The sequence below is a fragment of the Mandrillus leucophaeus genome, unplaced genomic scaffold, assembly GCF_000951045.1.
Source record: "Mandrillus leucophaeus isolate KB7577 unplaced genomic scaffold, Mleu.le_1.0 Scaffold21, whole genome shotgun sequence".
NCBI classification, from domain to species: domain Eukaryota; kingdom Metazoa; phylum Chordata; class Mammalia; order Primates; family Cercopithecidae; genus Mandrillus; species Mandrillus leucophaeus.
Window position 1 is genome coordinate 3105042 of NW_012102143.1, and position 18356 is coordinate 3123397.

The 18356-nt window shown below is 45.6% G+C and overlaps 1 protein-coding gene across 1 annotated transcript; it reads right to left on the minus strand.

Moving 5' to 3' along the window:
- Positions 1–14785: 14785 nt before the first annotated feature.
- On the minus strand, positions 14786–18350 carry ARL4C (ADP-ribosylation factor-like 4C). Its single transcript, XM_011980279.1, has 2 exons — positions 17738–18350; positions 14786–17568 (listed from the first exon to the last, which is right to left on the minus strand). The coding sequence occupies exons 1-2, from the start codon at positions 18310–18312 to the stop codon at positions 16926–16928; spliced, it is 1218 nt and encodes a 405-aa protein (XP_011835669.1). The 5' UTR covers positions 18313–18350; the 3' UTR covers positions 14786–16925.
- Between the last annotated feature and the right edge of the window lie 6 nt (positions 18351–18356).

Consider the following 18356-nt stretch of genomic DNA (forward strand, 5'->3'; position numbering starts at 1 on the left):
TGTGTCACAAAAAGTAAGAAATAGGCCAGACTTGAGGACTTAGGCCTGTAATCCCAGCACTTTGGGAGGCCAAAGGGGAGGACAACTTGAGCCCAGGAGTTCAAGACTAGCCTGGGAAAGATGACAAAACTCTGTCTCTGCAAAAAATTAAAAATTAGCTGGGTGTGTTGGCTCATGCTTGTAGTCCCAGCTACCCAGGAGGCTGAGGTAGGAGGATGTCTTGAGCCCAAGAAGTCGAGGTGGCTGTGAGCTACGATCACGCCACTTCATTCCGCCTGGACCACAAAGAAACACACCCTGTCCCACACTCTAAAGAAGAAAAAAATGTTTTTAAAGTAAGAAATAGAAGGTGGTTGGACAAGACCCCTGAGAACATATGCCCAGAAATTAGAGAAAATTTTGCATGCACAGACTCTTTGTCACCAACCATCTAATAACCAACAGCTGGCCTGGCATTGTGGGTTCTTGTGGTGGTCGGTGGAGTGGGTAGGTGTTCAATGCTAATCATGCTAAGCTTTGCTATGTCCACAGATAAACTCTAAAGTCTCAGTGGCACAACACAACAGAGATTTTTGTCTAGCTCACATCACAGTTGGCTGCAGACTGAGCAGAGTGACTCTAGGAAGAAGTGACTCTGGCTTCCAGGCAATTCTCATCTTGCCTCTCAGTTATATTATTTTTTATTTTGTTTTATTGTTTTTGAGACAGTCTCACTCTGTCACCCAGGCTAGAATGCAGTGGCACGATCTCAGCTCACTGCAACTTCTGCCTCTTGGGTTCAAGCAATTCTCCTGCCTCAGCCTCCCAAGTAGCTGGGACTACAGGTGCACGCCACCACGCCCAGCTGATTTTTGTATTTTTGGTAGAGACGGGTTTTTGCCATGTTGGTCAGGCTGGCCTCAAACTACTGACCTCAAGTGATCCATCCACCTTGATCTCCCAAAGTGCTGGGATTATAGGCATGAGTCACTGCACCTGGCCTCCTTCAGTTATCTTAGAATCCATTGCTCTCCACTCCCCTCTCCAGAGGGTAATGGAAGAAAGGAGAATGGACATTCTCTTGGAACGGTCCTTTTTCCCTCTAGTTACATTGGTAAGAGTCAGTGGTATGATCCAATCTCAATCCATGGGGCTGAGAAAGGGGAGACACGTGAGTGTGCAGGGGCACAGGGAGATTCTGCCTCAGTGGGTGTGGAAGGGACCAGGAGGGGCTGTGATGTCGGGTGTAGGTACTGACTGCCAGTATCTCTTGAAACTGCACATTGCCTCGGGTCATGCATGCAGCTATTCCAAGGTCCGAGTGTCTTGACATTCTAAAAAAACAAAAACAAAAACAAAAGGTTAGGAAAGTCATGGATACTGAGAGACGTCCTTGAAATCTGACAAAACAAGTCTCAGGAATATGTGAGGCCATACTAGCAACAAACTGGTATTGCTGTTTCCCTTCCAGCCCCATGTGCTGGCAGAGGCCATTGCAATATCCACTTGGTGAAGGCAGAGCTGCACATTTTCCAGGTGCTCTCCTGGTATGGGCATGCATTTGCCTTCTGTAGCATTCACCCTTTACACTGGGCTCAGCAAGGGGACATGCGAGGGCAGCCTATCACGCAGTGCATCTGTCTTCTGCAATACAGAAACCATGGCTTCGTTCCTTGCTACTCAGACCAGCAGCATTAGCATCACCAGGCAGCTTGTTAAAAGTACAGAAGTTTGGGCCCCTCCTGGGCCTAATAAACAAGACTTGGTGTTTTTTAGCAAGTGCCCCAGGTGAGTCCTTGGCGTATTACAGTTTGAGAAGCAAAGATCTGTAGAATGTGTTCATTCCGGAGCAAGTCAGTAGGAGCGGTAGATTAATGTCTAACTTGAATGGTGTTGATCATAATCCTGAAAGGGAACCAGACAGACTAGAGTTAATGTGAGTTTAAGAAGATCCAGACACAAAGAGTGATGTGCACAGCAAGGAAGAACAGCTTGGAAACTCAAGAACCCTTTTTATAGACTGTTGAGTCCTTGGCTGATTTACAATGATGAATGAGTTCCTTATAGGAGTCTGAGAGTGTAAATGGGCACACAGGTAGACATTCAAATGCTTTCATTTGGCAAAGCACCTGCAATCGGAATCAGCATCCTAACTTTACTGTAAGACAAACTGCAAAGTCACAGCCTGTACCATGGAGTGCTGTTCTGGAATCAGTGCATATTTCTGGGAGTGTGAAAACCTAAGATCTGAAAGATGAAAGGAGAAATGTTAGAAATCATTGGTCAGTGGCACCAGGCTGTTTTTTTTTCTTTTTTTTTTCTCCCGGGCCTGTTCACCCTTGAGTCTTACCAGAGGAACCCTCTAATGTGATTTAGTACTCAAGAGCCCAACTGTAGCAATTACAGTGGATAACAGAAACTCAAACAAGCCCTCATTAAGAACTTAATTAAATCTGCCTGGGATATCATTTTCCTTGGCTCTTCAAAGTTAGTCGTATAAGAATGGCACTCTCTACTGGGTACAAAAAAGTAAACAGAGATATCACTTATCATTCTCATCAGGCTGACTAGAAAGGAATCCGTTCCTAAGGATCTTTCAAGATGACAAGTCTCATCAGATAAGGTACTGTGTTTGGTGGGTTTTTTCTTTTTCAATTTTATTTATTTTTAGTTTTTGAGACGGTCTCGCTCTGTCGCCCAGGCTGGAGTGCAGTGGCATGATCTCAGCTCACCGCAACCTCTGCCTCTTGGGTTCAAGTGATTCCCCTGCCTCAGTCTTCTGAGTAGCTGGGATTACAGGCATGTGGCACCATGCCCAGCTGATTTTTGTATTTGTAGTAGAGACAGAGTTTCACCATGTTGGCCAGGCTTGTCTCAAACTCCTGACCTCAGGTGATCCACTAGCCTCGGCCTCCCAGAGTACTGGGATTACAAGCATGAGCCACCACACATGGTCTCTTTTTCAATTTTAAAACTTGAGATATAATTCACATAATATGAGATTCATGCTTTTAAAAGACAACATTGTGATTTTGAGTGCATTCATAATGCTGTGTAGTCATCATCACTGTCTAGTTCTAGAACATTTTCATCACCCAGAAAAGAAACCCTGAACCCACTGCCATCAATCTCTCCCACCAACAACCCCTCCAAGCCCCTGCCCACCACTTATCTACTTTCTGTCTCTCTGATTTCCCTATTGTGGACATTTCCTATAAACGGCATCATACACTATGTGTTCTTTTGTGTCTGGCTTCTTTCACTTAGCATAATGTTTGCTAGGTTTATCCGTGTTGTAGTATGTGTCAGTGCCTCATTCCTTCTCATCGGTGAATAATATTCTGCTGTACAGATATACCACATTTTGTTTATCCATTCATTAGTCAATGGACATTTGGGTGTTTCCACTTTGGGGCTATTATGAATAATGCTCCATGAACATATATGCACGAGTTTTTCTGTAAACACATACTTTCAACTTTCTTGGGTGGAGACCTAGGCAAGGGATTGATGAGTCCGTTGGTAATTCTGTTGATTTTTTTGAGGAATGGCCAAATTGTTTCCACAGATGCTACACCATCTAACATCTCATCAGTAATGTATGAAAACGTTCGTTTTCCTGGTTTTTGTTTTTTATTTTAAAATTATAGCCATCCTCAGGGGTGTGAAATGGTGTCTCATTGTGGTTTTATCTGCAATCCAGAAATGACTAATGATGTTGAGCATCTTTTCGTGTGTTTATTGGCCATTTGTATATCTTCTTTGGAGACATGTCTATTCAAATTCTTTGCCCATTTTTAAATTAGGTTGTCTTTGTTGCTGAAGATAGTATTTTTTTGCGTCGTAATTGGTTAAATTAGCTAAAAGTAAATGATTTTTGCTTGTATCACTACCTTTAGCAGAGACATTTTCACCCTGCAAAGTGTATAAGAGACAACCTAATGACTGTCTTATACGCTGGGTTTCTATTGCCACATCTATAAAAGTTTCTCTTGAGATGAAGAGTATCTTATTGAGTTGAACAGGGAGAAATTCATGATGAGGGTTGACTTGATTTTCTCACAAAATGATTTTATAGGCAGGGCAAGGTGGCTCATGCCTATAATCCCAGCACCTCGGGAGGCCAAGGCGGGTGGATTACCTGGGTAGGGAGTTTGAGACCAGCTTGACAACGTGGAGAAACCCTGTCTCTACTAAGAATACAAAATTAGCCAGCTGAGGTGGCACATGCCTGTGATCCTAGTTACTTGGGAGGGCTGAGGCAGGAGAATCGCTTGAACCCTGGAGGCGGAGGTTGCAGTGAGCCAAGATTGCGCCAGTGCACTCTAGCCTGGGCAACAAGAAACTCCAACTCAAAAAAAAAAAAGATGTTATGTTCACTAACATTACTAACAAGAGGAGTGATCTCCATGTCTTAGTTTTAACATTTCCATATAAAATAGTAGAATCTTATTTGCATTTATTTTTGGAGCAGATCCTCCAATCTTGTTGAAGAATTAACATCCCACCAAGGTTTAGGGGCTGTCACAAATGTCACATACACGGTTCCTTCAGGAGCATCTGTGTCTCGTGATAGGTTATTCTTAGTACCTGCGGCTCTGTGAGGTAGGTCCTGTGCACCAATTTAAATACAGGGAAACAGGCTGAGTGAGCATCTGACAATTTGCTCAGGGTCACACAGCTAATAAGTGACAGGAATGGAATGAAAATATTGTTCATTTATTTAGCATCTTCTACGGATGTGGACTCTGAAAAGTTAAGAAAATTACCCTGGGTCACACAGCTGTTATGAACCTGAGCTACAGTTTGAGTGTACACAGGCCTGATTCCAAAACTGCCACCTGCTCTGAGGTTACACCGTCTCTCCTGGCATTTTTGTTAATTCATACCATATTTCTCATTTTAAGTAAAAATCCATCTAAGCATGGTGACATGCATATCTCCTAGTTATCTCCTCACTGTGGGATTTGACTTACCTCACTCCTGGGATAGCAGGCTTATTTTTCTGCATTCATATATTTATGCCAATATGTTACATCTCAAGATAGCATTTTTAAAATTTTTTTCCAGACAGAGTCTCGCTCTGTCACCCAGGCTGGAGTGCAATGGCGTGATCTCGGCTCACTGCAACCTCTGCCTCTCAGGTTCAAATGATTCTCCTGCCTCAGCCTTCTAGGTAGCTGGGATTACAGGCATGCACCACCATGTCTGGCTAATTTTTGTATTTTTATTAGACAGGGTTTTGCCATGTTGGTCAGGCTGGTCTCAAACTCTTGACCTCAGGTGATCCACCCGCCTCGGCCTTCCAAAGTGCTGAGATTATAGGCGTGAGCTACCACTCCCAGCCAATGTAGCATTTTAGCCCAGATTTTTACCCTGAAACTCAGCTATAAAACATTATGTAATATCAACAAGATGAAAGCTCCCTGCGAACGTAGGAGGCTGAATGGGAAGTGTGTACCGGGCCAGGTGTAATCAGTGAACAGGCAGCTGTCCTCAGTGCATTCTGTCAGGACTTCCCCATAGTTCGTGGTTTCCTGGTGTCTCGAAGCTAATTAAACTTGGAGATTCAGATTCACGATGTCTCAATTCACAGAAATCATGAGTTATGGTTGAATGGCATCCCCTGCAAAAGATACTGACGTCTTAACCCCTCGTACTGTGAATGAGACCTTATTTGGAAATAGGGTCTTTGAGGATGATCAAGTTTAGATGGGGTCACTAGGTGAGCCCTATTCCAACATGATCATGTCCTCACAAAAAGTGAAATTTGGACACAGAGACATGCACGCAGGGAGGATGTCATGTGAGGGTTGGGGTGATGCTGCCGCAAACAGGAAAACCAGAGATTACCAGCAAACCACCAGAAGCTGGGGGAGAGGCCTGGAACACACGCCCTGGTGGCCTCAGAAGGAACCAGCCCTGCTGACACCTCAGTCTCAGGCTTTTAGCCTCCACAACTAGGAGACAACATAGTTCTGTTGCCAAAGCCCTTCTGTTTGTGGCACGTTGCCATGGCAGCCCTGGGAAACTAACACACCAACTCACAAACCAAAATGTCCGCGGGTTAATTTGCAGTTAGAGTTGTACCTACCAAGGGGGCATTTATTTGTGTCTGCTGTCCAGGCTTTCTCACCCCACGTAGGAAAGCCATGGCAGCCATCGGTGGCCACACTGGCTGTTGAAAGAGTGAGGTCTCTGCTGCCAGCGTCTCTTGGGGTCTCCTATTTTCCACGCTTTCTTGGCTGGCCTGGGCCTTGTGGGTGGACACCATCCTTATGTGGATCCACTGACTGCTTTGTCCAGCTCTAACTCTGGCCAGGACAGTAGCCTGTCTCTTTAAGTTTCCTTCTTATATACCGATACTCATCCACAGCAAATCGACATTAAGGTTTGACTCTTACAGCTGAGCCATATTTTCAAGGTGGGGGGGGGGTGTCTTCTGTTGCTTCCGGTGTTCTATTTATTTCTTCTGAAAACCAACGGTTATTCATCATCCAATACATGAGTATTGCTAAGTACCAGGCCCCGTGCTAGGCTCTGGGGATTTAGATAAAACTCTCTGCCTCTGTGGTGCTTTCATTCTAGGAGGGGGTGGTGGGCAGAATAATGGTCCCCCAAATGCTCATGTCCTAATTGCTGAAACCTGTGAATATGTTACCCCACATGGTAAAAAGAATACTGTGGATGTGATTAAGCTGAGGACCTTGAGGTGGGGAGTTTGTCCTGGATTATTTGGGTGGGAACCCAATGTCTTCATAAGGGTTCTTATAAGAGAAAGGCCAGAGTCAGAGAGAGATTTGAAGGTGCAGAAGAGATTTGCGGCTGGCTTTGAAGATATTAGGTTGGTGCAAAAGTAATTGCATTTTTTACCGTTAGTAACTCCAATTACTTTTGCACCAACCTAATAAAAGGGAGGCCATGAGTCAAGGAACGTGGGCAGCCTTCAGAAGCTGGAGAAGGCGAGGAACACTCTCCCCTGGGGCTGCAGAAGGAACAACCTCTGCTGACACCTGGATTTGAGGCCATCTGATTCCTAGAACTGTACGAGAATGCGTTTGTGTTATTTGGGGGCCACTAAGTTTGTGGCCATTTTTTTACAGGAGCAGTGGGAAACTAACACATAGGAGAGACAGGCAATGAACAAATAATTGAGGAAAATGCATATTATGTCAGTGGAATTATGTTCCGTGGAGAAAAATGATGCAGGGAGGGGAGAGACAGTGAGAGATGGGAGTTACAATTTAAAATGAGGCTGGGGAAGGCCGTGCCTGGAAGGGGAAGTTGGAGCAAAGACCCAAAGGAAAGGAAGGATGGAGCCAGGCAGTCCCTTGGGGGACAAGTGTCCTAGGGAGGGGGAACTGCCAGTGCAAAGACTTCCTGCAGGGTTCCTCGACCTCAGTGCTATTGACATTCTGGGCCAGATCATTGTTTGGGGGGCTGTCCCAGGCACTGTAAGATGTTCAGTGGCATCCTGGCCTCTACCCACCTAATGCCTGTAGCCCCCTCCCCTTAGTAGTGACGCCCAAGCATGTCTCAGGATACTGCCATTGCATCTGGAGGACAAAAATCACCCATGGTTGACAGCTGCTGCTTTAAAGGGGCCAGAGAAATATGGCTGAGGCACGAAATCTTCCGAGGTGTTGGCATGATACAAAGCCAAGGTCTGGCAACTCCTGAAGAATGAATGAATGCTCTGATGCTTGCATTCAGGGAACAGCAGCATCAGGCTCACTGGGAACTTACTAGAAAAGCAGAATCTTATGACACACCCCAGTCCCACCAACTCAGGATGCAGGATACAGCAGAATCCCCAGGCAGGCAGTAAGTATGCCCATCAGATTTGAAAGGCGCTGGTTCAGAGATCCCTGTGCGGCCCTTCTCAGCTGCAATGGCGGACGCTGCACCAGTTAGGAGTCCATTCATGAGACAGATATCCTGGGGTACCTGCCATGTGCCAGTTTCCAGCTCAGGGCCATGTAGAGCTGCCTCATGGCAGGTGCACAGGCTCTGAGGTCAAACTGCCTGCGTTCAAATCCTCACTCTGCATAGTAGCACTGTGACCCTGGCAAGGCACCTAGCACCTTCAAGCCTGTTTCTGTATCTCTGTAGTGAGGCTAATGATAAAACTAGTCCTGATTCCATGATGTTTATTGTCAGGGGTAAGAAGAACAGCCCATCTAATGTGATTGGCTCAGTGCTTGACACTCCAAAAGTGGTTGACCTTTGTTTTCAAGATTATCTGTCTGTCTGTCTGTCTATCCAAAGGAGGCAGCTGGTGCAGACAGGAAGTATATGCCTACCTCATAGTGCTTCAGAGAGGATTAAATGTCTCTGAGATGACTGTCAAGTGCTCAATTCAGCATCTAGTATAAAACAAACACTCCATGAATGGCAGTAATTAATATTATCAGAATAATTTCTTTTGACAAAATGAGCGGTGGTAAAGGGCTTAACAATGAATGACGTTCTCAGCTGTTTACTCTGAATTACACTCTTGTGGCCAGAACATCCTTGGCTCCTTGGCAGTAACTGTCAAACCAGGCTGGGAGCAGTCAGTCCTCCCACTCCCCCAGACTGGGCCAAGCAAGGCAGGTTTCCATCTGCTTGTGACCTGTTGTCACACACAGAGCGGGTGGAGAGGCTTCTCTCACGTGGCCGCTCTTGTAGGGAGCTCTCATTGTTTTTGCAACGTCAGGGTTGGTGATGGTGTCTGAAGGATAGCTGAAATCCCAAGCCCTGAGTTCAGGCAGTCCTGGGTTGGTTATTTCAGCAGTTCGATGACATTTTCTAAGACCCACGTTCCTTTCATATTTCCTTTCTGCCATCCTTAGTGTCTGGGTTGGCTCTCCTCGTGGTATCAGGATGGCTGCAGTCACTCCAGGCATCACATCTTCATTCACTGAAATTCAGAGGCAGCAAAGGAGAGCCATATGGTCTCTATGTCTCATTTTCCAAAATAAATTTTTTTTCCCAAAGCCCACCCACTCTGTCTTCTACAAAAAGCCTTTCCTTTCATCCTCATTGGTCAGAATGGCAACATGGCCTATCCTAAGCAAATTGCAGGCAACAGCAATGATTGATTTTATGGTTGATACTAATTTCTTTTAAAGCTGGGGATAGGGTAGCCTTTTCTGAATACACAACCATGAGACAGAAGGTGCCATCCAAGCAAAATCAGGGTCCTGCCAGCAAGACGATAAGATATTGATCTGTATAGATTACCTGCAGTATCTCCTTCTGAGGCCTTCACCCCACATCAGATCCTTTAATCTCTGATTCCAGCATCCAGTTATCTATACAACCAAATGCAGGAAGAGCAGAATTAAGACACAGCCTGGATTTCAGGGGGAAGTGGTCATTCTCAATACTTCTGCAGGAAATTCTTAACTCTATGACAGCAACCAGATTGCAGGCAGACCACACATTTCCCTTGAGGTTGATGGAGCCCTGGTTTAGAACCCTGAGCTGGGCCCACACCAAGATTCCCATCCATCCCAGGATTTCTAATCAGCTAAGGCATCTCTTGGGAAGAACTCCATGGAGGGGACTAGTGGGCTGATACACCCAAGAACGGCTCCAGGAGAGAGAGCCAGTGTCAGATAAAAGGGGGATTCTGGGATGGCACAGCATTAGACACTCAGATAATCCCTGGGCTCTTTGATTCCTGTGTTCCTTATGTGCAAGAGCAGACACTGAGGAGCCAGGCCCCAGAAATACCTGCTGGACATTGAGAATGGGGCAGACCCAGGTGGGGTCACCAGTGTTTGGGACCAGCAGTTTGGGCCATCATGCTGACCATGATGATCAGCTTCTCAAAAACCTGTAAAACTCCCTCCAGGAGTCAGGGCAGGAAAGGAAGTGGAGGAGGCTGAGGACACATGTACAATGAACATCCCTCCCTGCCCCAGGAAATCTCTGAAAGAGTTGGAGAAGGATTTTGAGGGGGGCAGAATTCTTCACATTGCAGGTACCGGGACCACAGAGTAATACGCTTTGGGAACACACATTGCTTCCGGCTCTACTCCAAGGCTGGTGTGGCTTGCAATGGTGGGTTTGGTTAAATGTGTGACTTTCTCTTTGGTAAAATGATGGATGCTCTGCACTGGAGTCAAGCACCTCACTTGAGCATTTAGGCCTGACTCACCTACCAGAATATCAGCCCTCTGAGGACAAGTACTTCGCCTATATCACAGTCTCCCTAATATTGTGGGTGTCACAATTGGCTGTCCATACTGTTTTTGGAAGCCTTTTTTATTCAATAAACACAGCATCCCAGCACACTTCAAATTACATAGCAATGCAAATTTTCATTCATGTAATGGATTCAAACACATATTTATGAAATAAACTGTTGCAATCATCATTACTTACCATGATGCCTTTTAAATGTCACAAGTGTAGTTTTTTTAGTTGTTATGAGGCATAGGCAGTTGAAATTAACTGCACAGTGAGTTAGCGTTTAAGGAAATGGAAACATTCAGGAGTAGCCATTAGAGGAATCAGAATTCTGCAAACCACAGATAGAGGAGGCTTGTTTCCCCCACAGTCACTTACTGGAAACTTCCACTAAAGATTCTAAGCCCAGAATCTCGCAAGGAGAGATGTTTTCCCTTAGGAAGTCTCCTTTGGTTTACTCTCCATGAGCTGGAAGTCTTATCAGTGAAAATGAAGAGAGAGCAAGCACTAGGGCTGTTTGGCCTGTCTGTGAAAAACAGACCAGCAGAATTCCCCTACAAGCAGGAGTGGGCATCCTGCCATCAGCGGGGAGAAGGGGTCACAGCCGAAGCATCATATGGATCCCTGCCGTGTGTATGACTTGCCTTGTAGCTTGCACGGTGCTTTTCCATCTAGTGTTTCATTTTACCTTTAAAACAATCCTGAGAGGTAAGCAGGACAGGGATTCTCAGCCTCATCCTGTAGTTGAGGGGTCTGAGGTTGAGAGGAGTTAGACAGGTGATTCATTCAAGATCACATCCCCAAATGCAGACCCAGTGACACCTGACACTCCTCCCTGTCCACCCTGTGTGGGGTAGGCATCGTCCCTGACAAACACTCCTGAAAGGAAAACTGAAAACAAAATTATTCAGGGACAGAATCTGAAACAAGACGGATTGTCTTCTAGACACTGGGATGTGCCAAGGAGAGAAAGCAAGGTGCAGTACTAGGACGTCGGCAGAGACCTGGCGGTGGGGGAAGGGGGAAGGGGGAAGGGAAGGAGGTCACCCTTTCTGTTATCAGCATGAGGGTGGTGATACAGGCTGGCAACACAAACCCTCCATCCTCGTCTTCCTAGATCCGGAGCACCAGATTTATTTATTATTATTTTTTTAGACGGAATCTCGCTCTGTCGCCCAGGCTGGAGTTCAGTGGTACGATCTCGGCTCACTGTAAACTCCGTCTACTGGGTTCAAGAGATTCTCATGCTTCAGCCTCCCAAGTAGCTAGGATTACAGGTGCCTGCCACAATGCCCCGCTAATTTTTTGTAGTTTTAGTAGAGACAGGGTTTCACCATGTTGGCCGGCTGGTCTCAAACTCCTGACCTCAGGTGATCCACCTGCCTCTGCCTCCCAAAGTGCTGGGATTACAGGAGTGAGCCACCGTGGTTGGCCCAGAGCTCCATATTTTTTTAAACTGCAGAACCTTCCCGATCTAAGAGCAGCAGGTTAGTGGAGCCTCCAAGAGCCCAGCCCTTGGGTTGAAGGGACCTGGGGCTTAAACTAGTTCCACCCTTGCAGAACATTAGCTAATCTCCTCTTAACCTCGGTTTCCTCATCTGTAAGTGCAAATAAAATGAGTTGGTATCTTGGGGCCTTTGGGAGGAAAAGTTATCAAGCATGTGAAGCACTTAGCATGGTACCTAGCATATACTAAGCACTCAGTAAAGGCTGCCATGGCTATTACTATGATCATCTAGGACTAACAGGGACTATAAACTGGGCTGTGCTTAATGGTACTACGCTAGAGTAATTTTAATTAACAAATGCAAATGAGATGCTTGCCTTCTAAAAGGCATGCTATAAAAACAACTTTAAAAATTGCTTGTTTTGGTTACGTCTTTCACGCCATGCTGCCATGCTCCATGCAGAATGCAGTCACAGTTACATTCTGCATTAGGAGCAGTTCACGCCCAGAGTTGCATGTCAGGTGGTACCATTCAAAGAAAGCCACTGTATATTCTGAGAACTTAGGTGGAGTAAGTAACACAGATCTTTCATTCTCACTTCTAATCTTGGGGAAGAAACAACAGGCTACTTTCTCAGAAACCCTCACATTGCAAGTTCCTCTCTGAAACTGACGCAGCCCCACGCTTAAGTTCAGAACTGGTGCAAAACAAATGTATAAAATCCTCCAACGTCTTGTGCAAATTCTATTTTAAACGAGTTTCAGCTGAGCCAGGGAGAGCCAGAAGGAGAGGGCTGTTTTAAGGATAAGTGAACATGTACGAGACAGCCGAATGAGGAGAGAAGAGAAATGCCTGCGTATCAACTGAGATGGCGGATTCCTTCCTGGCAGGCAAATGCCAAGCTGTGGGCATCAGACCTACATCAGGACGCAAAGCAGAAGAGAGGTTATTCAGCTGGGCAGCCAGAGAGCTGCTAAATCAAGGACTGTCAAGTTCTGCGTTTGTTCTCTTCTTACTTTTTTCATGTCAAACCTTTAATGTTCACATCAGTCGTATGCACATAATTTTGTCCTTCCTTGCTACCACATGATCGTGACATCAAAACAGTCTAACAGTTAACGCTGGTAACAGGATCGTTCCAAGAACCCAAGCTCTGGAGACAAGCATAAAGACACAAAACAGTAAGGCCAGGAGTCCCTGGTCTACCAAAAAAAACCTTATAAATGAAGAATCAAAACCGTGAAGGAAAAGTTCAGACTGGGGGAAATAGGACAGTGGCTTTGGATTAACATCAACCTCCTTGGTTACTAGGGGTCAGGAATGGGGTCACTTGCAGTTAATTTTCTAGAAAACAAAAAATGATTGATGTTGTCTAAGTATCACATGTCACTCAGCTCCCCAAGAATGTATTTGTTGAATCAAGGTTAAATTAAGGTCGCCCCATAAAGCAAGGGTTTTGGTCTTTGCTTCTTTTGATTCTCAACATTTTTACTCCTAGGGAGCCACAATAGTTCCTAACTGGTTTTTCAGCTGTTTTTTAGGTTTCAGAAACAGCATCTGTGCCCTTTTGATGTAATCTAGGTCCCAATAATTAGTTCCTGCGGCAATGTGAATGACTAAAGTCAAGCCATGCTCATTTTTAAAGAAAAACCTCTAAACCCACAAATGCGTTCACCAATGTGTAAGTTTCAACACGCTTGGTTGGAGCAATGATTCATCTCATAATACTGATCTGGAAGAATAACATTTTGTCTATTTTCGTTTAAATATTTAATAGGAGATAGTAATTTCATTTAATGCCTAAAGTTTGTGACTAAAACTAATTGACAGGAATTAAGTCATTCAGCCAATATTTACTGAGCAACTGCTATATCCTTAGTACTATGCTAGGCACCGGCAATTAAAGATCTCCCTGCTTTGAGGGAATCACAGCCTAGTGATATGGGATGTATGAAAAGTAATGAATTCAAGAATCTGGCAACCTAAGTTTGACACCTAATTCAGCCTCTCACACCTTTGGAGGAGAAGACCACCTGGGTTGATCAGAGAGTCTCCAGCTGCTTGTTTTTCACTCCATTCCGGCCCGAGCACAGAGTCAGCAGCCTAGGTTTTAGTGGGATGAGGATACCAAGAAGTATGGCTGAAAGGGAGAGTGCAAGGACCTGACTTAAAGGCCTGTAGGAAGGTTAGGTTATCACACGTTCCTCATGTTGTTGGCAGCCAATAACAACAAATCTAAAGCTATTGAGCACTTGCTGTGTGCCAGGCATGGGGCCGAGCGCTTCACCTGTATTATCCTGCTGCATCCTCCCAACAATGCTTTGAGGCACAATTATGATCCCGTTTTACACATAAGAAACTGAGGCTCAGAGGGAAATGACTTGAGCAAAATCACAGGGCTCTAGGCACTTGAGCCAGAATTTGGAACTGGCTCTTTTGGGCTCCATGCTTAAGAGACCCCACACCCCACTGGGGTCTTAACCATCACTTAGTAACAATTAAGCCTGTCGCTTAACACCTGCCAGGTGCCTCCAGGTGCTACCCATTGCACCCATTCAAGGTTCTATTGGTTCTGGCCCAGTCGCATTTTTCTCTAGAAAGTGGACCTTTTCTCTGCAGAGTCTACAGAGTGTGAGGGTCTTACTACACCTGCTATTTTAGAGAGCTCAAGCCTTGGACTCAAAAATCATGGACTCAGCCCAGGTACTGAGCAGAGAGACACAGCCAAGATAGAGTAGCTTTGTAACTTCCAGCGTTCTTATATTAGCACATAGCTATTTCCAATTTTATAAAATTACATTTTTGAAGTAATTACCAATTAATGACCTTTTTAGTAAATGAGAGTGCTGAGGAAGGGCTAGACATTGAGGCCATTTTCCTAAAGGATTTGGGATGACTCAGTGGAAGGCACCCAGCCGAAGGGCAGGCACAAGTGAACGAGTCCCAAATGCATAGAGACTCCTGCATTTTAGCGTCCAGATCCACCATGCACGGCAGACCTAGACCCTGATACCAAAAATCCAGAGATGACTGATACAGCCCTAGAATCGATTAGAACCCCAGACACCATCTTGTGATCCATCCCCTCACTCAGCAGAGGTCTAGAGAATGAATACCAGCGACGTCAAAAAAAAAAAAAAAAAACCAAAAAACAAAACCACAGAAAATCTCCCCAGTCGTTTGATTGTATAAATAATTTATTTCTGTTCACAGCATCATATATGCATTATAAAAGGCTATGGAAACAAAAAGGAGGATGATGAGACAGAGAATTACAGCAGTAGAAAGGAAAACAGAAACCAGGGCACACAGTCCCAACACCAGAACAGAGAATTTGGGAAGATAATTGCTCTGAAACAAAACTGGCCTCCCTGTGTCTATTAGAAAACACTTTCAAAGCTCACGAAGGGAGGCCAACTTCCCCTATGGGAAACCCATTCACTCGCCAAAGGGCAGAAGGCATCATAAATCACCCATTGATACATTGGTCGGGGCTCCCTGTCCCCCCGGTGACCACTCCAAGGTGATTTGATCTGTGCTTCCTCTGTTAGGTCAGAGACAAAATGGGTTAATATTAGGTCAAACATTACAGAAATCAACTGAGACTCTTAACTAGTAGTTGATACACCACAGGGCTTTACTTTACTGCACAATTACTAACAGTTGATTGCACCCTTAAGTATTGATTATGCAAAAAACAAAATCATCTCGCATCAGTTTTAAAGCATGACAGGGTTTGAACAGTGATGTTGAACCTAAGTATTGTTATCACGAGAAGGTTACAGTATTTGGCATCTGCAATGTCACAAAATAAATATATTATTCTCTCAATAGTGTGGAACTACCAAAATGTCAAAGTGCTTAAGAAATTGTCGCATGTGAAGAAAATAAAGAAAGATGGATTTTTTTTTTTAATAATTCTATACAGAATCTTCAGATGATGGGACCAGCCCATTTAGAAATCAGTGAATATGCTGTCGATATGTAAACTGAAATCTTGCAGGCTTTTCAACACTGCTTAGCTAGACTTTCTCTACTGAGTTTCTACAAAAAGACCAGCATTGGAGGGGTACCAAATACACCGACGAAAGAGAAAAAGCAGCTGGGCTGCTAGGTTTCTGCGTTTAAAAAATTTCATATAGGAATTGGGTTTCAAACAGGAAGCCAGAACTTCTGCCTCTGGTTCTTAAATTAACATTCGGTGTGTAATGGACAATAGGCATGGCCTCATAATTTGACGAACTCACATGCTCGAGCATGATCATGTCCCATTTCTACAGGTCTCCTTTGTAAAGAAATGTGTAACAGTGGGGGGAAAGTCATAATTCTATCTGAAAACATGGATTGTAAGAGGGACTAAAAAAATCAAACAGTATGTTTTAAGTTTCCCTTTTGATACTGTGTTTCCGGGTAAATGACAGCTTCTGCAAACCAAGACTGAGTCCTGATTATAAAGGATTTTTAAAATTACATTATTAAAAATATGTATTTATTCTTCTTTCACTTTATCTATTTTCCAAAGCCTCTTTCAAGTAAACTGTGAAGTGCCTGAGTACCAGTGACCATGACGTCACACTTTCTTTTATCTCAAGCACTCATTGTTGTTTGCATTTGCCCAAAGTGCTGGCTGGCTCCGAAGGCCAGTTCCCACAAGAATGAATTCAGAAGGACTTCATCCTTGTGTTTTTCCTTCTCTTTTAATTCCATGCAACGAGGTCAGCTTTTGCAAGGTGGGGTTTTATTTTTTTGGTGCATGACATCAAATACTCTAACGAGACATTTTTAATGAAATACTTAAACCAGATAGGCCACAATGAACCAAATTAGAAATCTGAACATGTCGCCACTTGCAGCGTAAAGGAATATAAAAGGGCAGAGCAAAGTCTTTTTTCCTAAGGTGAATATTTCTAAGGTAAGTATTCATTTGTAAACGTTTTTTTTTTTAAACATGTCTGAAAACCCATCATCACGCGGTTAGTATTACAAGACATCCCTTGGTTAAAAAAAAATACCATCTTGCAATTCAGCACACATCTGCAGCTGGTGTGCTCACCCAAACCAATCAGTAGGCTAAGAGAATTTAAAATTCCATACATATGAGTCTAGGTATTAATGCCGATTACACAGTACAGAGGGAGGTCCCTATATCCACACACACACACACCCCATCCAGCATTTACACCAAAAGCCTTACCCTTTAAACACCTTTAACTATCCTGCAAACAGTAAGTGCATCATTGGCCACCACCTCCAATAGTTCGTCTTTTTTTTTTTTTTTTTTTTTTTTAATTTTTATTGGTCTCTTTGTGTGATAATGACCTACACATGGATAGGGTCCAAACCATCTGGAAGATGTCTGATTCCAGGCTGAAAAGCAGTTCTCAACAACACTGGTCTTCTGCAGCCACCACAAAGCACCAGGAAAAGGGCATCTCCGCGGCCATCCCCAGCCAGGCCAGCACAGCGCTCCGTGCCCGCTGCACCATCCCAGGCAGTCCTCTGATGACCCAAACCATCACCTCCTTTGGGCCCAGAGCAGGACAAATGAAATTTCAACAGGGGCCTGCCCTGCGACCGAAAATTACTCAGCTTCACGGCCCCCGAATGCAAGGAGGGATGGTCCCCCCAGAGCCAACATGCCCCCCAGGTGGGTACGCCCAGGGTTCTGGGAAATGCATACCTCAGGTAACTCACAGGTGCGATCCCCCAGTGGGGGCGGGGCAGCCTGAACTTCTGGCCCAGCAGGAGTAGGAAGAAATCGCTTTTGTCTCTCCAACAATTGAGCCTCGCAACTGGGGCTGGGAGGGCTGACGGCAGGACCGGCACTTCCACTCCCCACCACGGTCCCCCGACGCCTTCAGTAGCTCTGGCGTTCAGACAAAAGGTCCCCTGAGCTGGGGGTGGGGGGCAGGTCGAGAGCAGGCCGGTAAACCAGCCTTCGCAGCTCCTTAAGTCACCAGTCCTGCATTTGGGTGCAGAGATTCCGTTTTAAAAATTCGAAGCATCGCTTTGGTTCGCTGTCTTTGTTCGCGGGCGCGGGTTCTCGCTCATCCATCCATCCATCCATCCACCCATCCATCCATTCATTCTTGACGCTCTCGCTCGCTCCCCGGTCGCTCCGGGCGCATTACCGCTTCTTCTTCTGCTTGAGGGACTTCCTGCGTTTCAGGATCATCTCATAGAGCTTGTCCATGCCCTCGGTGAGGCCCTCGCCGATGATGGCGCACGCCGGCTGGACGTGGTAGGTGGTGGCCGGGATGAGCTCGTGCAGCGCCAGCTGCTTCTCGATCTCGGCCACCGGCAGCGACTTGGGCAGGTCCTGCTTGTTGGCGATGACCAAGAGCGGCGTGCCCTGGTTCTCGGCGAACTTGGTCACCTTGTGCAGCTCCGTCTTGGCCTCCTCCAGCCGGTCCACGTCCACCGAGTCCACCACGTAGATGATGCCGTCCGTGCAACGGCTGTAGGACTTCCACAGCGGCCGCAGCTTCTCCTGGCCGCCCACGTCCCAGAAGTGGCAGCTGATGCCCTTGGCCGTGCCGTTGCTCAGCTTGATCTTCTCGGTGTTGAAGCCGATGGTGGGCACAGTGTTCACGAACTCGTTGAACTTGAGCCGGTAGAGCACAGTGGTCTTGCCGGCCGAGTCCAAGCCCAACATGACGATATGCAGGGACTGAAAGGCCGAGATGTTGGAGGAGATGTTGCCCATGGCTCCTGGCTGCGGCGCCGGCCACTGCGGCTGCGGCGGGAGGG

Bases quoted from the DNA above. Each gene is read 5' to 3' on its own strand.
- ARL4C (XM_011980279.1), bottom strand. From the start codon at position 18,312: ATGGGCAACATCTCCTCCAACATCTCGGCCTTTCAGTCCCTGCATATC. The intron at 17,569-17,737 runs GTAATGCGCCCG...ACCCAAATGCAG, and splicing joins CTCAAGCAGAAGAAGAAGCG to GACTGGTGACTTAAGGAGCT.